At 41.9% G+C, this 18,960-nt stretch overlaps 1 protein-coding gene across 5 annotated transcripts in view; it reads right to left on the bottom strand.

Annotated features, from left to right (window-relative positions):
- Positions 1 to 18,960, bottom strand: part of MPP7 (membrane palmitoylated protein 7) — a 306,910-nt gene that overhangs the window by 62,108 nt on the left and 225,842 nt on the right. For all 5 annotated transcript variants that reach the window (XM_019508234.1, XM_019508235.1, XM_019508237.1 and 2 more), the window contains exons 8-11: positions 18,284 to 18,369; positions 10,331 to 10,405; positions 9,307 to 9,503; positions 8,723 to 8,787 (exon numbers count right to left, since the gene is read on the bottom strand). In XM_019508234.1, the coding sequence (XP_019363779.1) occupies positions 8,723 to 8,787; positions 9,307 to 9,503; positions 10,331 to 10,405; positions 18,284 to 18,369 (423 nt within the window). The remainder of the gene's footprint in view (positions 1 to 8,722; positions 8,788 to 9,306; positions 9,504 to 10,330; positions 10,406 to 18,283; positions 18,370 to 18,960) is intronic.

The raw sequence follows: 18,960 nt of genomic DNA, 5'->3' as shown, positions 1-18,960 counted from the left end.
GTTATGGGTTACAGCAAGTATAAAGTATCCTTGAAAATGACAAACTGTTTCTTCATACCAGAAACCACACGTGTTGGAGCATACGAACAAACAATCCATGCTATTAAGGCAAAACTAAAGTTTACATCAAAGGAAAGTCAAGCCCGGTTGATATATTTACAATTCAGTGAATTGGGCATATTAACTATTTTGCTGATTATTCAAGTAAATTTATATTCCTTTCCAAGAGATTAGATAATTTCTTTATCAAAAAAGTGAACAGTACCAAGCTACAGATATAAAAAGTTTGGCTTCTGTTGGCTGCAACTGCACTACTTAGAGTATTTCACCCCCTCATGCTATTTTCTGAATAGTTTTCCATTCACACAGGATCTTATTACACCTCATCTTAGCCTAAATGGAAGCTTTTTACACTGCCTGTGGACTACCCTGTTCAGCCACTAATGTGTGTGTGTATTGGGGAGTCATATTTATAATATTCCCCCAGTAAACATTATCTTCCTAAATTTTTATTCACTTAACTCAAAGAGCTAAGTTTTTAAAACTTCACCCAAAGTGTATAAGTTTCTAATAAGGAATAGGAAAACTTTGCTGAAGTTTGAACTGGGTTTTGATTTAAAGCTAGCATATGAAAACACCATGCTGAACAGGTGCAATTCAGACATCTCTGCTTTAAAGTTTGTAATTCTAGTAAAAAAGAGAGTTCTGAAAGTGCATATTCCAAAAATAAACCAAATAGCTTAACTGCAACCTCTGAACATGGGCCTTCCAACTCCTAGACTAGGGGTGGGTCCCTCAGTTCCTCCCAGCCCAGATACAGGTCATGATGCATGCAGCTGATCCAGCTGGCCCCAGGTGTGAAGGAGGGATGGGGCAGTGTAGCAGCTGGACCTGCTTCCAGCAGCCCCAACGGCAGTGTCTACTTCCAGCAGCAGCCACCATCAGACCCGGCCCTGCTGCTCAGGCACCCTAGTAAGTTTGCCTCACACCCACTGCTGGACGCAGGACCCGTGTGGGCAGAGCGCATGGCCGAGTGGATGGGATGGGACCACATGAGGGTGGGGAGCAATGTTTGGGAGGGGACTGGGCAAGTGAGGTTGGGGTCATAGGCCAGAATCTTGGGACAGTGATGGTACAGGACTGGGGCAGAGCTGCGACCTGCTCCCTGCTCCCCACATGCCCCTGCAATGGACATGGGTTTCGTGGTCAGGGCGGATCGTGGCTCTGCCCTGGCCCTAACCCCATGCTGACACTGCCCCAAGATCCTGGTCCCGGCCCCAGATGTAACTCCCCACTCTCCCATGGCCCTATCCTCTCCAACTGCCCATGCGCCCTGCCTGTGTGGGTCCTGGCCAGTTTCCATGGAGACCCTGGGATAGCAGGGCAGTGACAGCATGGGGCCGGAGCTGGGACCTTGGGCACAGCTATGATCTGCTCCCTGCATGCCGCTGCCTGGAGAACCAGCACCTGTTGCAGGGGTGTGCAGGCAGGAGATGCTGCCCCTGCGCTTGGCCACGATAGGGCCCAGGCTCAGATCTTGGGGAGCGGCATCTGGGAGCAGGACAGGCAGGTGCATGGGACCAGGGCTGGGATTGCAGAGCCCTGTCACTGCCCTGTGATGTCAGCCCCAGCACCGCTTTCCCATCCTGCTCCCAGATGCCACTCCCCTGGATCTCAGTCCTGGCCCCATCTGGGCTGAGCATGGAACACAGCCACGATCTGCTGCTCACATGCCCCTGGCAACAGGTGCTGGTTCTGCAGGCAAAGGCATGTGGGGAGCAGATTGCGGCTCTGTCTTAGGCCCCAGCCCCAGCCCCACGCTGTCACTGCCTCACGATCCCGGAGTCTCCATGAAGACCAGTCGGGACCCACGTGGCCAGGTGGATGTGATGAGGTCACTTGTCTTAGGGAGTTTTGGTGAGCTGCTGCGTAGGCAAGTGGGTGGTGGTGGTGGTGTGCTGACCCAGCCCACGATGCCTCATCAGAGTTCCCCATGTAGCCCATAGACCCAAATAATTGCCCACCCCTGTCCTAGACAGGCAGCACTTTGGCCAATTATTCCCTCTTCCATCCTCACCAGTGAGGGCTTTGGCTTTACCTGTTTTATTGATACAGATGACACATTTTGCCTGAATTTCTATGCTCTGTGGCTTTGCATCATAAACAGATGGATTCCTAGAGGGACCAGTATAGTTCTTGTTAATACTGCAGCATGAAGCATGCATTTCCTGGAGGGCTCAGGCAATAACTGTGCATGTTCTCATAGAGAAATGAGTGTAGAACTCAAGAGGACAGATGATCGCCTTCCTCTATCCTCCCACATTAAGTTAAAGCTTGTCTTTACATTCAAAGCCCTACAAATGGAGGGTGGATTTAAGAATAGGAACCATTAGGCAAGCACATTTGGGGGTGTAGGGGTTTAATGTGGCTCACATTGACTGTGCTGCAGGATTAAGAGGAGGAATAGAAGGACGCTGGAAAGAAGGACAAGAAAATTCTGATGCTGAAAGGAAGGCGGAAACAGAGGTTAGGAGACAAAGCATGGAGGCAAATGAGCTCTCAGCAGTCTATAAGTTTAGCTTTAATAGGTTGCCAGCATCTTGTATTGTGCACAGAAATAACAACAACAAAAATATTTGGGAATGAAATATTTAGTATGTTGTCTCACATGTCTCTATTTCTTTTCTTTTCCTTCACATTTTTCTTTCCTTCTGCTGTATATCTTAACCTACATATTTCTATTGTCAGGGCTGTTTTATCAATCAAATCTTTCTGCAGCATTAATTATGAAACGAAAAATGTCTAGTGGCAGTTAACACTGCAATAGGGGAGACGCTATCAACTTCTCTACTCAGCCTGGGTGAGACCGCAACTGTAGTACTGTGTCCAGTTCTGGGCGCCACATTTCAGGAAGGATGTGGGGAAGCTCAGGAGAGTCCAAAGGAGGGCCACACACATGATTAGAGGCCTAGAGACCAGGTCATATGAGGAGAGGCTGAAAGACTTGGGACTGTTCTGACTGGAGAAGAGAAGACTCAGAGGGGACTTGGTGGCAGCCTATAAGTATATCAAAGGCATACATCAGGGCTGAGGGGAGCATCTGTTCACCAAGGCCCTCCTGGGGAGGACAAGAAATAATGGGCACAAGCTGATTGAGGATCGCTTCAGGCTAGACATAAGGAAAAGCTTTACAATTCAAGTGCCAAAGGTTTGGAACATGCTCACCCCAGAGGTGATACAGTCATTCACCCTGGCGATCTTCAAAAAGCATCTTGATGCCCATCTTGCTGGAGTCATCTGATCCCAGCAGTCTTGCCTGTCCAAGTGCAGTGGGGCTGGACCCGGTGATCTGTAAGGTCCCCTCCAGCTCCTAACAACTATGAAACTTAAAATCTTAACAGCAAGAAAATAAGAGTAAAAGGAATAGATATGAGCTTTTCTTTCAACCTTCATGTTATGTACAATGCCGTCCCATAATGCACTTGTATGTTCCATAAGGCTTTCAACAGTTTTCCCTTCCCAGTCCAATAAATATCTTAAAGGAATATGTTTCCCCAATTTATTATGCACTTGAATGCAAAACCTTAAACAAAGACATTATATGGTTTTTATATTAATTTATCAACATATTATCACATCTTTTACATATTCCACATAGTTAGAAAGTGATTATGGCTGAATATTAGGGAGGTCATTATTAAGGTGTTATATTAAAAGACTGAGTTTCACCAAGCCATCATTAAAAACTCAAAGAGAAAACTCAAATAGTATATTTTGTGTTTTGGTCACTGGCATTTCAATGAGACTTCTATAAAAATAAAAGTTCAATGGGCCAGTCAGAACTGAACTCTAACACTATAACACTACAAATATTGCTGCACTGTCATTCTATGTGCCCCTTACTTTTCTACCTTCCTCTCCCCAAATCCATTCACTTGAGTTGTGTATCCCACCGAATACAATTTGCTCCTGTCTCTCCCATCATCCTATTCTAATCTTCCTCTCTCTCCACATCATCACTGTCACTTCCCTAATTTTCTTCTGCTTTCCCCATCCCTAATGTTTCCCTTTCCATTATTTCACCCATGTTATCTTTTACTTGTGCTGACAATTTTTGTGTCACCTTACTTATAGAGTCACTCCACTATTACATAACATCCCTGTTTTCTAAGGGAAAAATATGATTTTCACTCATTTTTTAATGCAACATGCGTGGTTTTGCCCCCATCCTCTAACACTATTGATGAGATAGAGCTTCATACTCTGCTAATATGTGCAATTTGTTTTTTTAATTAAGCACTTCTTTGTGTCCTATACTGCCACAGGATTTACTTATTTCTGGTAGATGCATTTGTTTATATAACAGTTGACTCTGCAGACAGGAGACTTAAAATTGCTACCTGCTTGTGCTTTAGTTAAATTCTCTTAGCATTTTACTATAAACTTAACTTATCTGTCTGAAAAATGTATAGCCATGACTTTTTTAAATGAACAAACCACCCCCACAAATGCTAAAAATAAAAATTGAAATTGCTACTGAAAAGCTTGTCTAATCCCAACCATGCAGTTGGTCCAATAAAAGCTATCACTCAGAAAGCCTCGCCTCTTGCATATTTTTGAACCATCACAGCTACAACAACACTTTAACATGACTAAAATCTAAGTAAGTTCTTTTCTGTTATGAGTCTATTACTGAATACATAACATTGCTAATTTATATAATAATTTTGCTATGCATTTGAGATTACGGACAGAATACAAATACTACAATCCACCACACACTTAGTTAGCTCCTCCTTCAAACGAAGTAAGAATTCTGATTTCTCTTTAGAAATTATTTCTGTAAGGAAGTCCAGCAATCTTGCACTAGGTTATTATACATGCTGCTGGATGTTTTAGGTCTCTGTTTGGGTGGCTCCACTGAATATTATATGTATAATACTAAGCCTAACACAGCACTTCTTCCACTACTTGAGCTTTACTAAGGCTTCTATACCTTCATACACTGAGAAAACAAAAGACATGCAGAATACAATGACAAACACCCACTGGGCTTTAGTCAGGGTATCCTTTCACAGAAAGTGAACTTGCAAATGGAACCTTGTAACTTGAATACCCTTTAAATGACCTTTCCCCCCACCAACCCTGCCACCAGTATCCAGAATCTGTCAAAGTAAGCTGTCACCTACAAAAGCTTATGCCTCTCTGAACCAATTAATCTCTAAGGTGCCACCTGCCCTGCTTTCTGACCAATATCCAGAACAGTAATAGACCTCACTAAGGCTAAACGAGAAGGGAAAACCACCTCCACTAAAGCACTGACAATTCTATGCTGCCACGGGAACATACAAACCAACCACTAGATTACTGCTGCAGATTTTACCCGCTGAAGCAATCTTCTCTTTTTGTACACAATACAAACATACAGACATTTATTTCACTATAACTCAATGAGAAGCCTTGTCCTTTGACTTAGTACTTTTGAAACTTGGGTTTCAACAGCTCCACATCTGAGGGATGCCACAAACACACTTTAGAGAAGACTGACAAAAGGAGAGAGGAGAGATGGAAACCGCTGTGATGAAACTGGGTCTAACCTGAAAATACCTTATTGTGAAGGATCAGAGAAGCAGCTATAGGATGAAGCAGCTGAATCCTCCCACTTTCATGGTGTAAATGATACCTATGAGCAAGGCCTGGTTAATAGCCAGAAAGAAAAATTAAATCTTTAGACTTGAAGGCAATGGAGAACAGAGTCTATGCAAAACTTAACTGAGGCTCCAGACAGTCCAAATGAAATGATTCTGGCTAACTTCACAAAGCCAGTAAGTACATAAAGAACCACCACCAGGAAAGCCTTGGCAGGTGCCAAGGGGACCTCTGAAGGCTCCCTGCAGTATACAGTGGGTTACTGTTTCCTTTTTTTCCCCAACTCTGCTAGGGAAATTCTGGGATGAGATGAAGCAGCAGAAATCTGCATCTTACTCTTTATTTCTGAACCAGAAAGATAATTTTCCCCAAGTGATGGTAGGTTCTTTTTGTCTTAACTTTAGGTTGGTGGTCATTGGTCTGATATACTCTGACCATCTTGAAAGGAGAATTGAAAAATTTTAACAGTGCTTCTTGCAAGCTGTGGAACACTGGATCCCGAGCCAGAGGAAGAAATTTGAGATTGATTCAATTAGTAATTTTAAACATTGTGAACAAGAGGGATATCCCTACAACAATCAAACATGTCACATCTGATCTGAGTTTCCTCAGTACCCAATGGTATCATTCCTTCTTCTCCCCTACTTGTAACAGCTACAAAACTTGAGTCTGTTCACAACCACCAAAAACAGAACAAGATCTGGAACACTTCCTGGGGCAACCTGTATTGTTCTGGGGAAATGGATCTTCTTATAAGCTAGTCTGTCTGGATATCAAGTTTTCTGACCAACTAGGTAGCTATAAAGGATGTCAGGTGATATGCTACCCATTCCATTATAACTTCTTCAGCCAATCTGCTTCTAATGTCAGCTTCCCCAATACTGTCTGATACAACAATTTTATCTCTTGTTTAGATCTGTACAGCTTGTTTTCCCATTAGCTTCTGATCCACAGTATTCACATACAGGAAGGAGTTAGATTTCTCAATCTCATAACAAGGCTCTGGACGATGATAAAGTGCATAAACTTGGAAAGAGCAACCTCTATAGTGAACTTTTTTCAAGACTTCCTAGTACCCTCATAGAAGCAAGTAGTGTGTTCTTCCTTGAGATTTGACCTGAGAAAATGTCGTGGTCATGTAAATTCTTCCTAGATGTACCTAGGACTTTACACACTTTTTTATATGAAGATTTGCTCCGTAATAAAAACTCTTGCCTGGTCCCAGGGCAAAGGATGGCTTTCATCTCAGAATAATGCCCTCTCATACCCAGTAGTCTTGAGAAAGTTGTAAGCAGCAGATAGTGAAAGATTGCCCCAGAGGGTATGAAGACAGACAGACCTATAAATGCAACTTTTAGAGCTCTCCTCTTCCCCAGAAAGTCATCTCCTAGTCAAAATCGAGAGTCTGATGAAATGGATAAAGCTTAGATTCCTGACTGCACGTTCCCCGTTAGGCTGAAGCGTCAAGCGAGTTTATGTGGAAGGGGCTTTCTCTTCATCTGATCTCCACACAGAATTAGAGGCGTTAATCAGGGCTGTGAATAAAGGGTACACACTACAGCTTTCTCTGAGTCATAACCTACTTTCCTCAGTACTTAGAAAGAAGAACTGTATTTTCTAAGGTCTACTGACTGTCGCACAAAGGCTCCAAAGCAGAAAAAGCCTACCACAGAGGAAACTACAATGGGCATACTGTTGTTGTACCACCTGATGGACCTCTTGGAAGGTACTACTGACTAATGCTTAAGAACCATTTGTTTTAAAACTTCAAGATAGTGAAAAACCAGAAGAGAAGCTACACACTAGAAGCATAAAAGGTTATTGATAGTGATGCACAGCAAATTGATCTGGAGCTTACAGGAGCAGATTAGTCATACGCAGAAAGTGCTCATCAGAAAAAAAGGTTACTGAGTAACAAAATATTTAAAATGCTATGAAACTGGAATTAATCTCGTGTCAACATATTATGATTTAGCCCTTTGGGCTCCACAATACATTATTGGGGTATTTTCATTCAATATTGCTGTCTGAGTAACAAAGATTGCTAAAACCTGAGAGCTGTTTAAACAGTATTTAACTAAAGGGAACGAAAGTTGTAAATTTGGGAAAAGTCCATCATTGGAAAATTTCAAATACATAATATAATATTTCATAATATAACAGTGCAAACTCTAACAACCATTTTGCTATTATAGCCAACACACTCAGTTTTGTAATAACTTCAGTGGTATAATTTTGGGGAAAGAAAAGACACTGATGGAAACTTCAGGATCGGGTTTTGTAAATTTCTAGTTAAAAATTTAAACGTTTTCATTTCATATTTAGATCTGATCATAGACTGATTGAGCACAATGAGAAGTATTTTGTAATGAGCCTACACAACTAAAAGAAATAACAGGTCATGTGAAACATGCACTGATACTTAAACCATATGCTGATGTAAATTCAAATGGAGAGAAAGTATTTATTTCAATGTATGTGCTTGCTTAAGAGCTTTTTCCTCTTGTATTGTGCAATAGCACTATTTAAAAATCAACACCATTAAAAAGAAATGTTTTATAAACATGGTAAGAAAAGATTATATCAAAGGCTGTCATGGAACTGTACATCCCAATTTAAAAAAAAAAACAATCAAAACCATGGATGCATCATTTGGGAGGAAAAAAATCAGTATGTAAAGTCACATAAGTATCTGAGATTTGATCTTTTTCAACATTAACTCCATCTAAAAATGATGACGTCCCAATTCAGTTTGTATTTATTACCTATAATAGTATTGTGGTATGTCAGCAGGAAAAATCTGTACTAACTTTAAAAGGAATTACCTATCCACAGATTAAAATTGGGCCCAAATTTTTAATAAGAATTTGAAAGCTTAAGAAAAAACACACTTTCAGTTTGCATATGTAAATATTTATAAAAGAACCCACAAAACATTTGTATTGTGACAGAGATCCTTGAGCTAGTCTGCCTTCAAGTAGTAAGTAAATCCTCTTGACTGGGATGAAACAAACTGATGTTTTAAAGGTTAGAGATCAAGAGCATAATTTCTATTCCAGGTTAACATACTTACATGATTTTCTGTTAGAAATTTTCAGTGGCTGAATCTGTACTTCTGGTTTTCTCAGTGCAAATCTCCTAGAAAAAGGGAGGTGACAGGGACAGACTCAGTTTTCATAGCAAGGTTGGGATTAATAAACACTCATCATCATGACACTATTGTAAAAGAAACTGAAAGATTTTTTTAAAAAATTGACCCAAAACAATGCAATTATTCAAGTTCTACAAAAATTAAATCCTTAAGTCTCACATTTTTGTAAGCTCTCCAAAAACAGCTGCAGCTTACTCCTGCATAGCACATCAATGTGAATACAGATACTGATGTGCTATTTTCCATATGGCCTTTCTTCCAAACTGGATCAGCACTATCCTATCAGTTTTTGTCATTATTCATTCTAGCCAGACAAGTGAGGAAATCCAAACTATTTAGGCAGTGAGCTTCCAAGTTTAGTTGTCTTACTGCAATACAAGGTTTTAAAGTTTATCATAACCTTGTAATCTGTGAGCACATGTATGACAACTATGCTGCAAAGCAGTACAAAGGCTTTTTTTGTTTTAAGAAAAAGAAAAATTATAGTGTGCTGCTTAGTAGCTCACCTCTCCTGGAAATGCTTTGAAGGGATCAAGCCTGCTCTGGGATTGGCATCACCGTCATGCTTGGCCTGCCACCAGGTTGCATCATCTTGGCTCATGACATGAAGGATCTCTCCTTTTCTGAAAGCAAGCCCAGCCTCTTTACAAGGAATTGCTTTATCCTCATTAGGATCGTAGTCAAACAGAGCTCTAATAAACATCTGGAACAAACAACTTTATTTTAGATACAAACATATCTGCAAGTGTAAGTCACGGGTTTCTCTTTTTCTTTTCTTTTCAATGTACAAAAGACCTTAGGTCTTGTTAGAAACACTTGTTGCTGTAAACTGTCTATGTGGAAGTTTAACCTTAGGAAGTTATAAGACATTTAGCATGTTGCAACCTGCTAACAGAGTCCAGGGCCAAGAAAGACTAAAAGGGTCAATTTCCCAAAGAAAAACAGAGGCTCAGGATTTTGATTGTGGACCTTCTGTTAAGAAAGAGAAAAGGTCATCTGAAGGATTTGTTGACTGCAGTCCAACTTGGTAACTTTACCTCCTTACAGGTGGGTTTTTACAAGAGGTTTCAGAAGCCAGTTAAATTCTAGGGGTGTGGCTGCAAATGACATACCCCAGGGATTGGCAATTTTTTAGCAACAGCAGGCTGAATTACTGCAGCCTGCTCCAAATGTAGGCCAGCACTTTCCCCAAAATTGCCCCCAACATCTGGCACAGTGGCTCAGATAAAGTCTCTTTGCAGGTCAAATGCAGCCAGCAGGCTGCAGGTGACTAACCCTTCATCTACACTCTTATTGGGCATGCGTTAGAAGCCCTGGAACCTGCAGCGTGTACCTAATTAAATGCCTAGGAAAGCAAGCAGGGGAGAAAGAAAGGAATAATGTTCCTCTTTATATGATTTAGTAAAATTAAATCCTGCTAATTAAATGCATCCATATGGGTGTCTTCCATTTGCCTATGTGTTGCACTGAACATTAACATTTGATTAGAAGAGTCATCATAAACAGCTTATGAAATAAATTAGTGCTTACCTTGCCATCTTTAGCTGGTATTTCCTCTTTCACACTAGGTATAATTTTAAATGTAATTGCTCCTTGAGACTGAGCCTATTGAAGATTTTTTTTTTTTTTTTTTTAAGAGAAAACACATTAAGAATTTAGCATTCTAAAAATTAATGCAGAAAGTCTAAAAACAGCAAAAGAGAAGTCAAACTAATGCATGAATAGCTAAAATCCAGCCCATGTTCCAAACACAATCCCAGGAGTTCTGGCATAATGCAAAGTTGTGAACTATAAAGATAAGTTTCTGGTCTGCAATGTTTTTATTTACTATGTGGACTACTATAAAGTAAAGACAAAACTTTATGTTAAGAACTATAACCTGCAACTTCAGAAGTTATTGCTCCATATTAAAAATGAAAAACTGCATTTGCCTTTAATTTTAATTTTTATGTGCAATAGAAGCAACCACTATGCTCCTGGCAAAGTTTGGACCTCTCTGGGATAATACAACTAACATTTCATCATTCAGAAAATGTATAGAAATATTCAAACAGGTTTCTGTCACAATTATAGTATAAACATATTTTTCCTAGGATTTTATTCTTGTGCTGAATTAAAAAGACTAGAAGAATCAAAAATTTTTTTGAGTAGGCTGTGTGTACCGGGGGGGAAAAAACCTATAAATCTTCAAACAAGTTAACCATCATCAGCCATCTCATCATCCACTTCTCTTTTCCTATGACCCATTTAAAGTATGTGTATTTGGCTGCATTTTACTTATAAACCACAATATATTCCCACTGCCTCAGTGACATTTTGCTATTGAAGGAAGTGCTAATCAGCTGGAGACTCTGTTACTGTTGCAGGCAGCCAATGGGTTTCATAAAAACTAGCAGAGTGCAACACACAGCCAATGATTTAAGCAAAATGGAAACAGGCTTGTCCACTACCAAGTGAGACATACGTTTGCCTGCAATCCTGTGATCCAAAAACTCACTGTCTGACAAACAGCAGCCAAGTTTCTTATTTCACCAGCAGCAGGACTGGAATCAATAATTCCATTCTCACCAAAAGGGTTCTAACGAGCATCTGATGTTTATACTGTACTTCACTGAGGTAAACAGGGAAAATTGTTCAAACGTTTCTGTTACTGTTGTTTCTCAAGATTTTCTTTTTTATATTAATTTTGCTGAAAAGAGACTTCCATAGGGAACATAAAAGCATGCATAGAATACTAGGAAGGTAGACAGGCAAAAGTCAATTATTTTGGCTACTTAACCAAAATTATATAAAAGTCTTTTTAACAGGAGGAACCCCCCCCCGCCCCCCCAATGATTACCTCAAGAACGGGAAGAACTACCGACACTTCTCCCACCTACCCAAGCCTTTGATCCTTTGCAGTAAAAATGGTATGCATTTTTATATCTCTGGCATGATTCATCTGTTAAATCACATGCCTCAAATTCAGTCACTTTATCACTGATAAGCTACAAAAATGGTGAACCAGCCTCAAAGATGTTACTTGTAACATGATTGCAGAATATCTTTGCAACTTGTTTATATCTCATTTCAATTTGAATCTGTGGCATATGTTACAGGTCGGGCAGGTCCAGTATCCCAGGATGGACTGCTCCTGCCCCCACCTCTCCTCCCCACTCTTTCTGCAAGGGGACTCTGTGACTCAAGCTTAACTTTTCTTCCCCAAGGCACAGCAGCAAGAGATATCATGATTCACCACCCCTCCTCCCTGTCTCCAACCAGCCTTCACGTCTGCTTCTTTAAGAAGCCATTTAGCATCTGTCTATGAAAACCAGCATGTAAACAAACACTCAAGTGACATGCGTTACTTGTCTGACCTGGGGAGAGATGGGGATCTCCCCAGATCTGCATAAGGGTCAGAGGAACATCTCTTTCACTCCAAAGTGGGAGGGGGGAAGCCCAGCTAACTACTCACTCCCAGCACAGCACAAATGAAGGTGAGGATAAACAACCCCTGTCCTCAGCTCTCCAGTCTGCTTTCTGGTGAGTGCTGGCCAAGGAAGTTCCCAAGGCACCTTTTTCCCCTTTGGATAGCCTGCCCTGTGAACATGAAGCAGGTCACATGGTGTGATGTTTCCATGGACCGGTATTGTCTGTTGTTTGATGGAAATAACTGCCAGGGGCCTGAAAGACTAAGTTGAGAAATTTAGTGTATGGTATTTTTCCACAGCCATGAGCTTATATTGGCTTTAGTAGTGGTAAGGTATAAGGGAGCACAGCCTGAGAAAGAACAAATTACTATTATTCATATATAACCAAGTAAAGTACTATATTAAGATTCCATTTATATACTGTTTATGAAGGGTTAATAATGATTTTTTAAGTGACTAAATTGTTAGACCCAGACATGGTTCTTATAATTGCAACTTAACTCTCCATGTTTGCAACAGGTTTACAACATCTACATGGCTGCATAGATGGTGTCATCTGCAGGGGTTTGGCTTATTTGACCATGGGATAGTGTTCCAAGAAAACGGACTGCTGGGAAGGAATAAGATCCACCTAACGAAGAGGCTTGCTAACCTAGCGAGGAGGGCTTTAAACTAAATTAACTGGGGGATAGAGACAAAAGCCCAGAAATAAGTAAAAAGCCAGGAGACTGGATAAAAACTTATTAAGGGGAAGCAATAATGGAAACCTTAGCAACATCCTTTGGGAGAGGACAGGGCAGTCAGATAAATACTTGAAATGTTTATACAATAATGTGAGAATTATATGGAAGAAACAGGATGAAATGGAAGTCCTAGTACAATCATAGAATTATGATGTAATTGAGATTACAGAGATAGTTCATGTGACTGGAGTATAGTCATAGATATAGCTTGTTCAGGAAAGACAGGCAGGGGAAAAAAAGAAAAGTTTTTTTCCTGTATATATAGGTGATGTACACATGTTCTGAAGTGCAGTACAAAGTGGAAGGTAGACCTGTTGAAAGCCTCTGAGTAAAGGTCAGAGGGGAGAGGAGCATGGGAGATGTTATAATGGATATCTGCTAATAGCATCCAAAGCAAGAGGAGGTGGTGGACAAGGCCTTCTTTAAAACAAGTGATGGAAGTTTCTAAATTGCAGGAATAGGCTCTCATGGGGAATGTAATTATTGGGACATCTGCTGAAGCAGAAGAATGGGAAATGCAATAGAAGACTAGCTAGACAGCAATCCCCAAGGAGTTGAAACTCAGAAAGGAAACCTATAAAAAGTGAACATTTGGTCGTTGTACTAGGGAAGAGTATAAAAGTATTGCAGGCATGCAAGGAGAAAATTAGGACAGCCAAGGCACGTTTGAAATGCAGCTGGCAAAGCACATAAAAGGCAATCCCTCACAGTTGAGGATGATTGTCTTCCATGATTGTCTTCATCTGTGTGTCCGAAGATGGCAAATGAGGCCTATCTAGAATTGACAGAGTCTAATGCAGCTCAGACGTTTGTTTCTGTGTGGGGTGAGCGGTGTTGGATTCTTGATTTGGTCCCTGACACACTGTTTCTGCCACTCCCACTGTTCCATCTTCTATTGTTGTCATGAGGTTTCAAAGTACTGAGATCCCGGCAGGACACTCATCCTCTGTTTGGGGTGCTCCTGGGCAACAGTCTCCCATGAGCTGACATTAATGTTCCTTTTTTTCCTCAAGTTGGCCCTGAGGACATCCCTGAAGTACTTTCTCTGCTCTCCTCCTGAGCATACGCCTTGGCTGAGCTGGGAGAATAAACCTTGCTTCAGGAATCCGGCGTTCATAGATTATAAGGCCTGAAGGTGACCTCAGAAGATCATTGGGTCCAGCCCCCTGTACTAGGCAGGAAAGATAACTGGGGGTCAGGTGACCCCAGCAAGGTGACTGTCTAGTCTCCTCTTGAAGATTTCTGGGGTAGGTGATTGCACCACCTCTGGAGGAAGCTTATTCCACAGTCTGGACACCCTGACTGTGAAGTTTTTTCCTAATGCTGCGCCCGGAGCAATCTCCCAGGAGTTTGTGGCCATTACTCCTGGTTTTCCCCTTGGGTGCCCTGGTAAACAGTTGTTCACTGAGCCCTTGATGTACTCTTCTAGTGTAGCAGTAATCTGCTACCAGGTCCCTTCTTAGCCTTCTCTTCCTCAGGCTGAAGAGTCCCAGATCCCTCAGCCTTTCCTCACATGGCTTGCCTTTTAAGACTTAGATCATAAGGGTGGCTCTTCTTTGGACTCTCTCAAGCTTGTCCACGTCTTTGTTAAAGTGTGGTGCCCAGAACTGGACACACTACTCCAGTTGTGGTCTCACCAGTGCTGAGTAGAATGGAAGAATCACCTCCTTGGTTTTGCTGGAGATGCATTGATTGATGCATTCCAGAGTATTATTTACCCTACCAGCTACAACATTGGACTGCTGGCTCATATTCAGACTGTGGTCTATTATAACCCCCAGGTCCCTTTCACTTGTGCCACTAGTCAGTTTGGTGCTGCCGGTGTTAGGGGTTGCTCGTCCCAAGGTGGAACACTTTACATTTCTTGATGCAGAACTTCATCAGGTTCCAATCCGCCCAACTTGCTGGCCTGTCTAGGTCTGCCTGTATCTGTAGCCTATCTTCAAGCGTGACCATGCTCCCCTATAACTTGGTGTCATCCGCGAAATTGGCCAGTGAGCTTTTCACTCCCACATCCAAATCATTAATAAAGATGTTGAAAAGTACTGGACCGAGCACTAACCCCTGCGGGACACCATTGCCCACTTCTCACCAGGATGACACAGATCTGTTTACTATGATTCTCTGGGTCCTATCCTGCAGCCAGTTTCTCACCCACCTGACTGTCTTGGAGTTAATCCCACAATCCTCCAATTTTCTCATGAGAATGTTGTGGGACACTAGATCAAAGGCCTTTTGGAAGTCAAGGTATATAATATCAACCTGCTTTCTCATGTCCAGGTAGCAAGCTACCTGGTTACAGGAGATGAAGTTGGTAAGGCAAAACCTACCCATGATGAAACCATGCTGGCTGTCATTCAGAATCTTACCTTCTGCAAGCTTATTGCAGATAGACTTCTTGATGAACTTTTCTAGGATGGAAGTTAGGCTGATTGGCCTGTAGTTACTAGGTCCTCCCTCCTGCCCTTCTTGTGAATGGACACAATATTGGCCCTCTTCCAGTCCTCAGGAACTTCTCCAGAGTGCCATGAGTCATGGAAGACTTTTGCTAGGGGTTCCACAGTGACTTCAGCCAGCTCCTTCAGCACTCTTGGATGAAGATCATCTGGTCCCACTGACTTGTACACATCTAATTTTTTTAATTGGTCATACACAAATTTTATGGCAATAGGAGGAAGGCAATTATTCCTACTGTGCTCATCCTCTACTCTACCTGGCATGGTTTTCCCCTTGGTTTGGTGAAAGACCGAGGCAAAGTAGTCATTCAGAAGTTCAGCTTTTTCCTGGGTACTGGTAACCAACTCTCCTGAGTTGTTGAGCAATGGTCCCACATTCCCATTTGTTTTCCTCCTGTTCCTTATGTACCTAAAGAAGGACTTCTTGTTGTCTTATTCCTGTTGCTAATCTAAGTTTGGTCGCTGCTTTAGCCCATCTTATCTGTTCCCTGAAAATGTGGGCTGTCATGGAATAGTTCTCCTTGGGGCCAGCCCTGAGCTTCCATTGTTCATAAGCCTCTTTCTTCCTTCTTAAAAGGACTGTGATTTCCCTGTTTAGCCAAGAGATATTTTGGTACCTCTTGGATAAACCTCTTCTAAAGGTACCTCTTCTGGTTCCTTTTCGCAGCATGGGAATGGACTTCCTTTGTGCTTCAAGGATCGTGTCCTTAAGGAACAACCACTCTTTGTGCACACCTAAACAGGAAAGAGGGAAACTACTCTTTGTGCATACCTTTCACCTTCAGTCCCTGGTCCCACAGGACGATTTTGTTGCTCCTTGTCTGCTCATGTAGTATTGTAGTGATCTGCAGCAAGGAGCTGGGGCAGAGACACAATCTACTGCCTGCACACCCCTGCCTGGAGCACACAGGCTACAGAATGTGGCTCTGCCCTGGCCCCAGACCAAGCTGCCCCTGGCACAAGATCCCAGTGGCTCTGGAGCAGCCCCCTGCCCTGCCCCACTCCTTGCCAGCATGGCTGGGGCCAGTCTCCATGGTAACCTCAGACTTGTGTTATCACAGCGCAGTTGGGGTGTCCTTGAAGCCCCGCCCCAGCCATGTGGACAGGGTCTGCTGGGAAATGGAGTCTGACTTCCAGCCAGATCTGCCATTCTGCCCACCCCTGAGCTATATGCTTTCAAGTTTGCAGGGCCAGATGGGATGCACCTGAGGGTACTGAAACAATTGGCTGAAGTAATTTCAGAGCCAAAGGTCAGGTGAGGTCCCAGATAAGTGGAAAAGGGTAAATATGGTGCTCATCTTTAAGAAAGGAATGGAAGAGGAACTACAGAGCAGTCAGCCTGATCTTTACACTTGGAATGGTCATGGAGCAGGTTCTCAAGAAATCCATTGTGAAGCACCTAGAGGAGAACAAGGTGATCTGGAACAGTCAGCATGGATTCACCAAGAGTAAGTAATGCCTGACCAATCTCATTTCCTTCTATAATAAAGTGACAGGCTCTGTAGATGAGGGGAGAACAGCAGATGTGGTATACCTCGACTTTAGCACGGCTTTGGACACTGCCTCCTACATTGTCCTCATTAACAAGCTAAGGAAATATCAATTAAAGTACTGTAAGGTGGATACATAACTGGTTGGATCACTGCACTCAGAAAGGAGTCCTCAATGGCTCAATGTCTAGTTGAGAGGAGGTATCATGGGGTCTGTCCTGGGTCTGGTATTGTTTAACATCTTCACTAATGATTTGGATGATGGGATTGAGTGCATACTTAGCAAATTTTCAGGTGACACCAGTTTGGGTGGAATTGTGGACACTCCAGAAGGTAGGAGTAGGATCCAGAATGACCTGGATACCCTGAAGACATGGTCCACAATCAATGAGATGAGATTCAAGAAGAGCAAGTGCAAAGTCCTGCGCTTGGGATGGAGTAGCCACATGTACAAATAAAATGGGGAATGACTGGCTAGGCTGCAGTACTGCAGAGAAGGACCATATGGGAAATGTGAGCCAACAGTGTGCTTTTGTTGCAAAAAACACCAACAGCATCCTGAGGTGTATTAACAGGAGTGCTGCTTGAAAATCAAGGAAAGTTATTCTTCTACTGTCTTCAGCACCAGTGAGGTCTTACCTGGAGTAGTGTATGAAGTTTTGGGCCCTGCATTTAAAAAAGCATGTGGACAGTTTGGAAAGAGTCCAGTGTAGAGCAACAAAAATGATCCAAAGCCTGGGAGATGAGACTCATGAGGAAAGGCTGAAAGAGCTAAGGTTGCTGAGTCTGGAGAAGAAAAGACTGATGACCGATTTGATAATGGTCTTCAAATACTTGAAGGGTTGTTAGAGAGGATGGAGATGAGCTTTTCTCTTAGCTGTAGGTGAAAGGACTAGGAACAATGGCCTCAAGCTGCATTGCGGAAATTTAGGCTAGGAATTAGGAGGAACTTTCTGACTATGAGAGTGGTCAGGCATTGAAACAGGCTACCTAGAAAAGTTGTAAAATCTTCAGGCATGGAAACTTCCAAAAGCAGATTAGACAAACACTTGGCTGGAACACTTCAGTGAGGGATGCTCCTACCTTGAGCAGAGGGCCGAATTAGACCTCACAAAGTTCCTTTCCAGCACTACTTTCTTATGATCTTTCATAATTTCTTACGCCTTCATGAGCCATTTATAAGCAGAACCATAACAAAGTGTGACGCATCATTTTTTAAGATAAGGGAGAAACAGGGATGCAAAAAATGGTACCAAGAAAGAAAACAAAGAAAAAAAATCCATCTTGTATCATACTTTTTCAAAGAAAGATAGCACTAAAAGCAGCAAATCTGTTGACATAATTTAATTTTTGCTAAACTGGTTTAAAAATGTTTATCACTTACCAAAATTTGTATTATTTCCTCTGGTTTTTTATCATCCACAGGAATGCCATTGACTTCCCTGAGTTCATCACCAACATGAATAAGTCCTACACAATTAATACAATGCTTTATTTGTTGTTAAATGGCTTTAGTGTTTCATTAATACAATTTACAGTAAGATTCAGGCCTTCTACATTTTTTCTGTTTCTTCCCTCCAAGCTGGAGTCACCGATTTCTACAATTTGCCTATAACTCAATGGTTCTTAACCTACTTAGATTCAAAGTGCCCCTCACTGGGCCCAAGGCAACCCCCCAAAAAGCCAGCTCTTACCTTTTACTTGCTTTCTGGCTACAGAAAATGAATAAAGCAGATCTTCTGCTGCAAGGAACTTCTGTTGTAAGACCACAACAGATCAGACTATTTTTGACACTATGGATTCCTATTTGAAATATCTAGGTTTATCTTTTGAATCACGTCTAGGTGTTTGCACATCAAACAGTGCTAATATTCCACAACATCCTATGGCACCCTTAAAAGGCCCCCTGGTTGACAATCACTGCTCCGGATGCTATATATGGTAAACACTGCAGTAGCCAATACCATCATGAAGATTTTGAGATAGATGATAGGTTGTTTCTCTTCCATCCTTCCAAAAGCATTGTACCTTCAACTTTCCAAGTTTCTTTCTAGTATACAG

Source organism: Gavialis gangeticus, unplaced genomic scaffold (genome assembly GCF_001723915.1).
Source record: "Gavialis gangeticus isolate Ggan-Ray unplaced genomic scaffold, GavGan_comp1, whole genome shotgun sequence".
NCBI lineage: Eukaryota > Metazoa > Chordata > Crocodylia > Gavialidae > Gavialis > Gavialis gangeticus.
The sequence above is the reverse complement of the archived record's forward strand: the minus strand, read 5'-3'. Positions and strand labels throughout refer to the sequence as shown.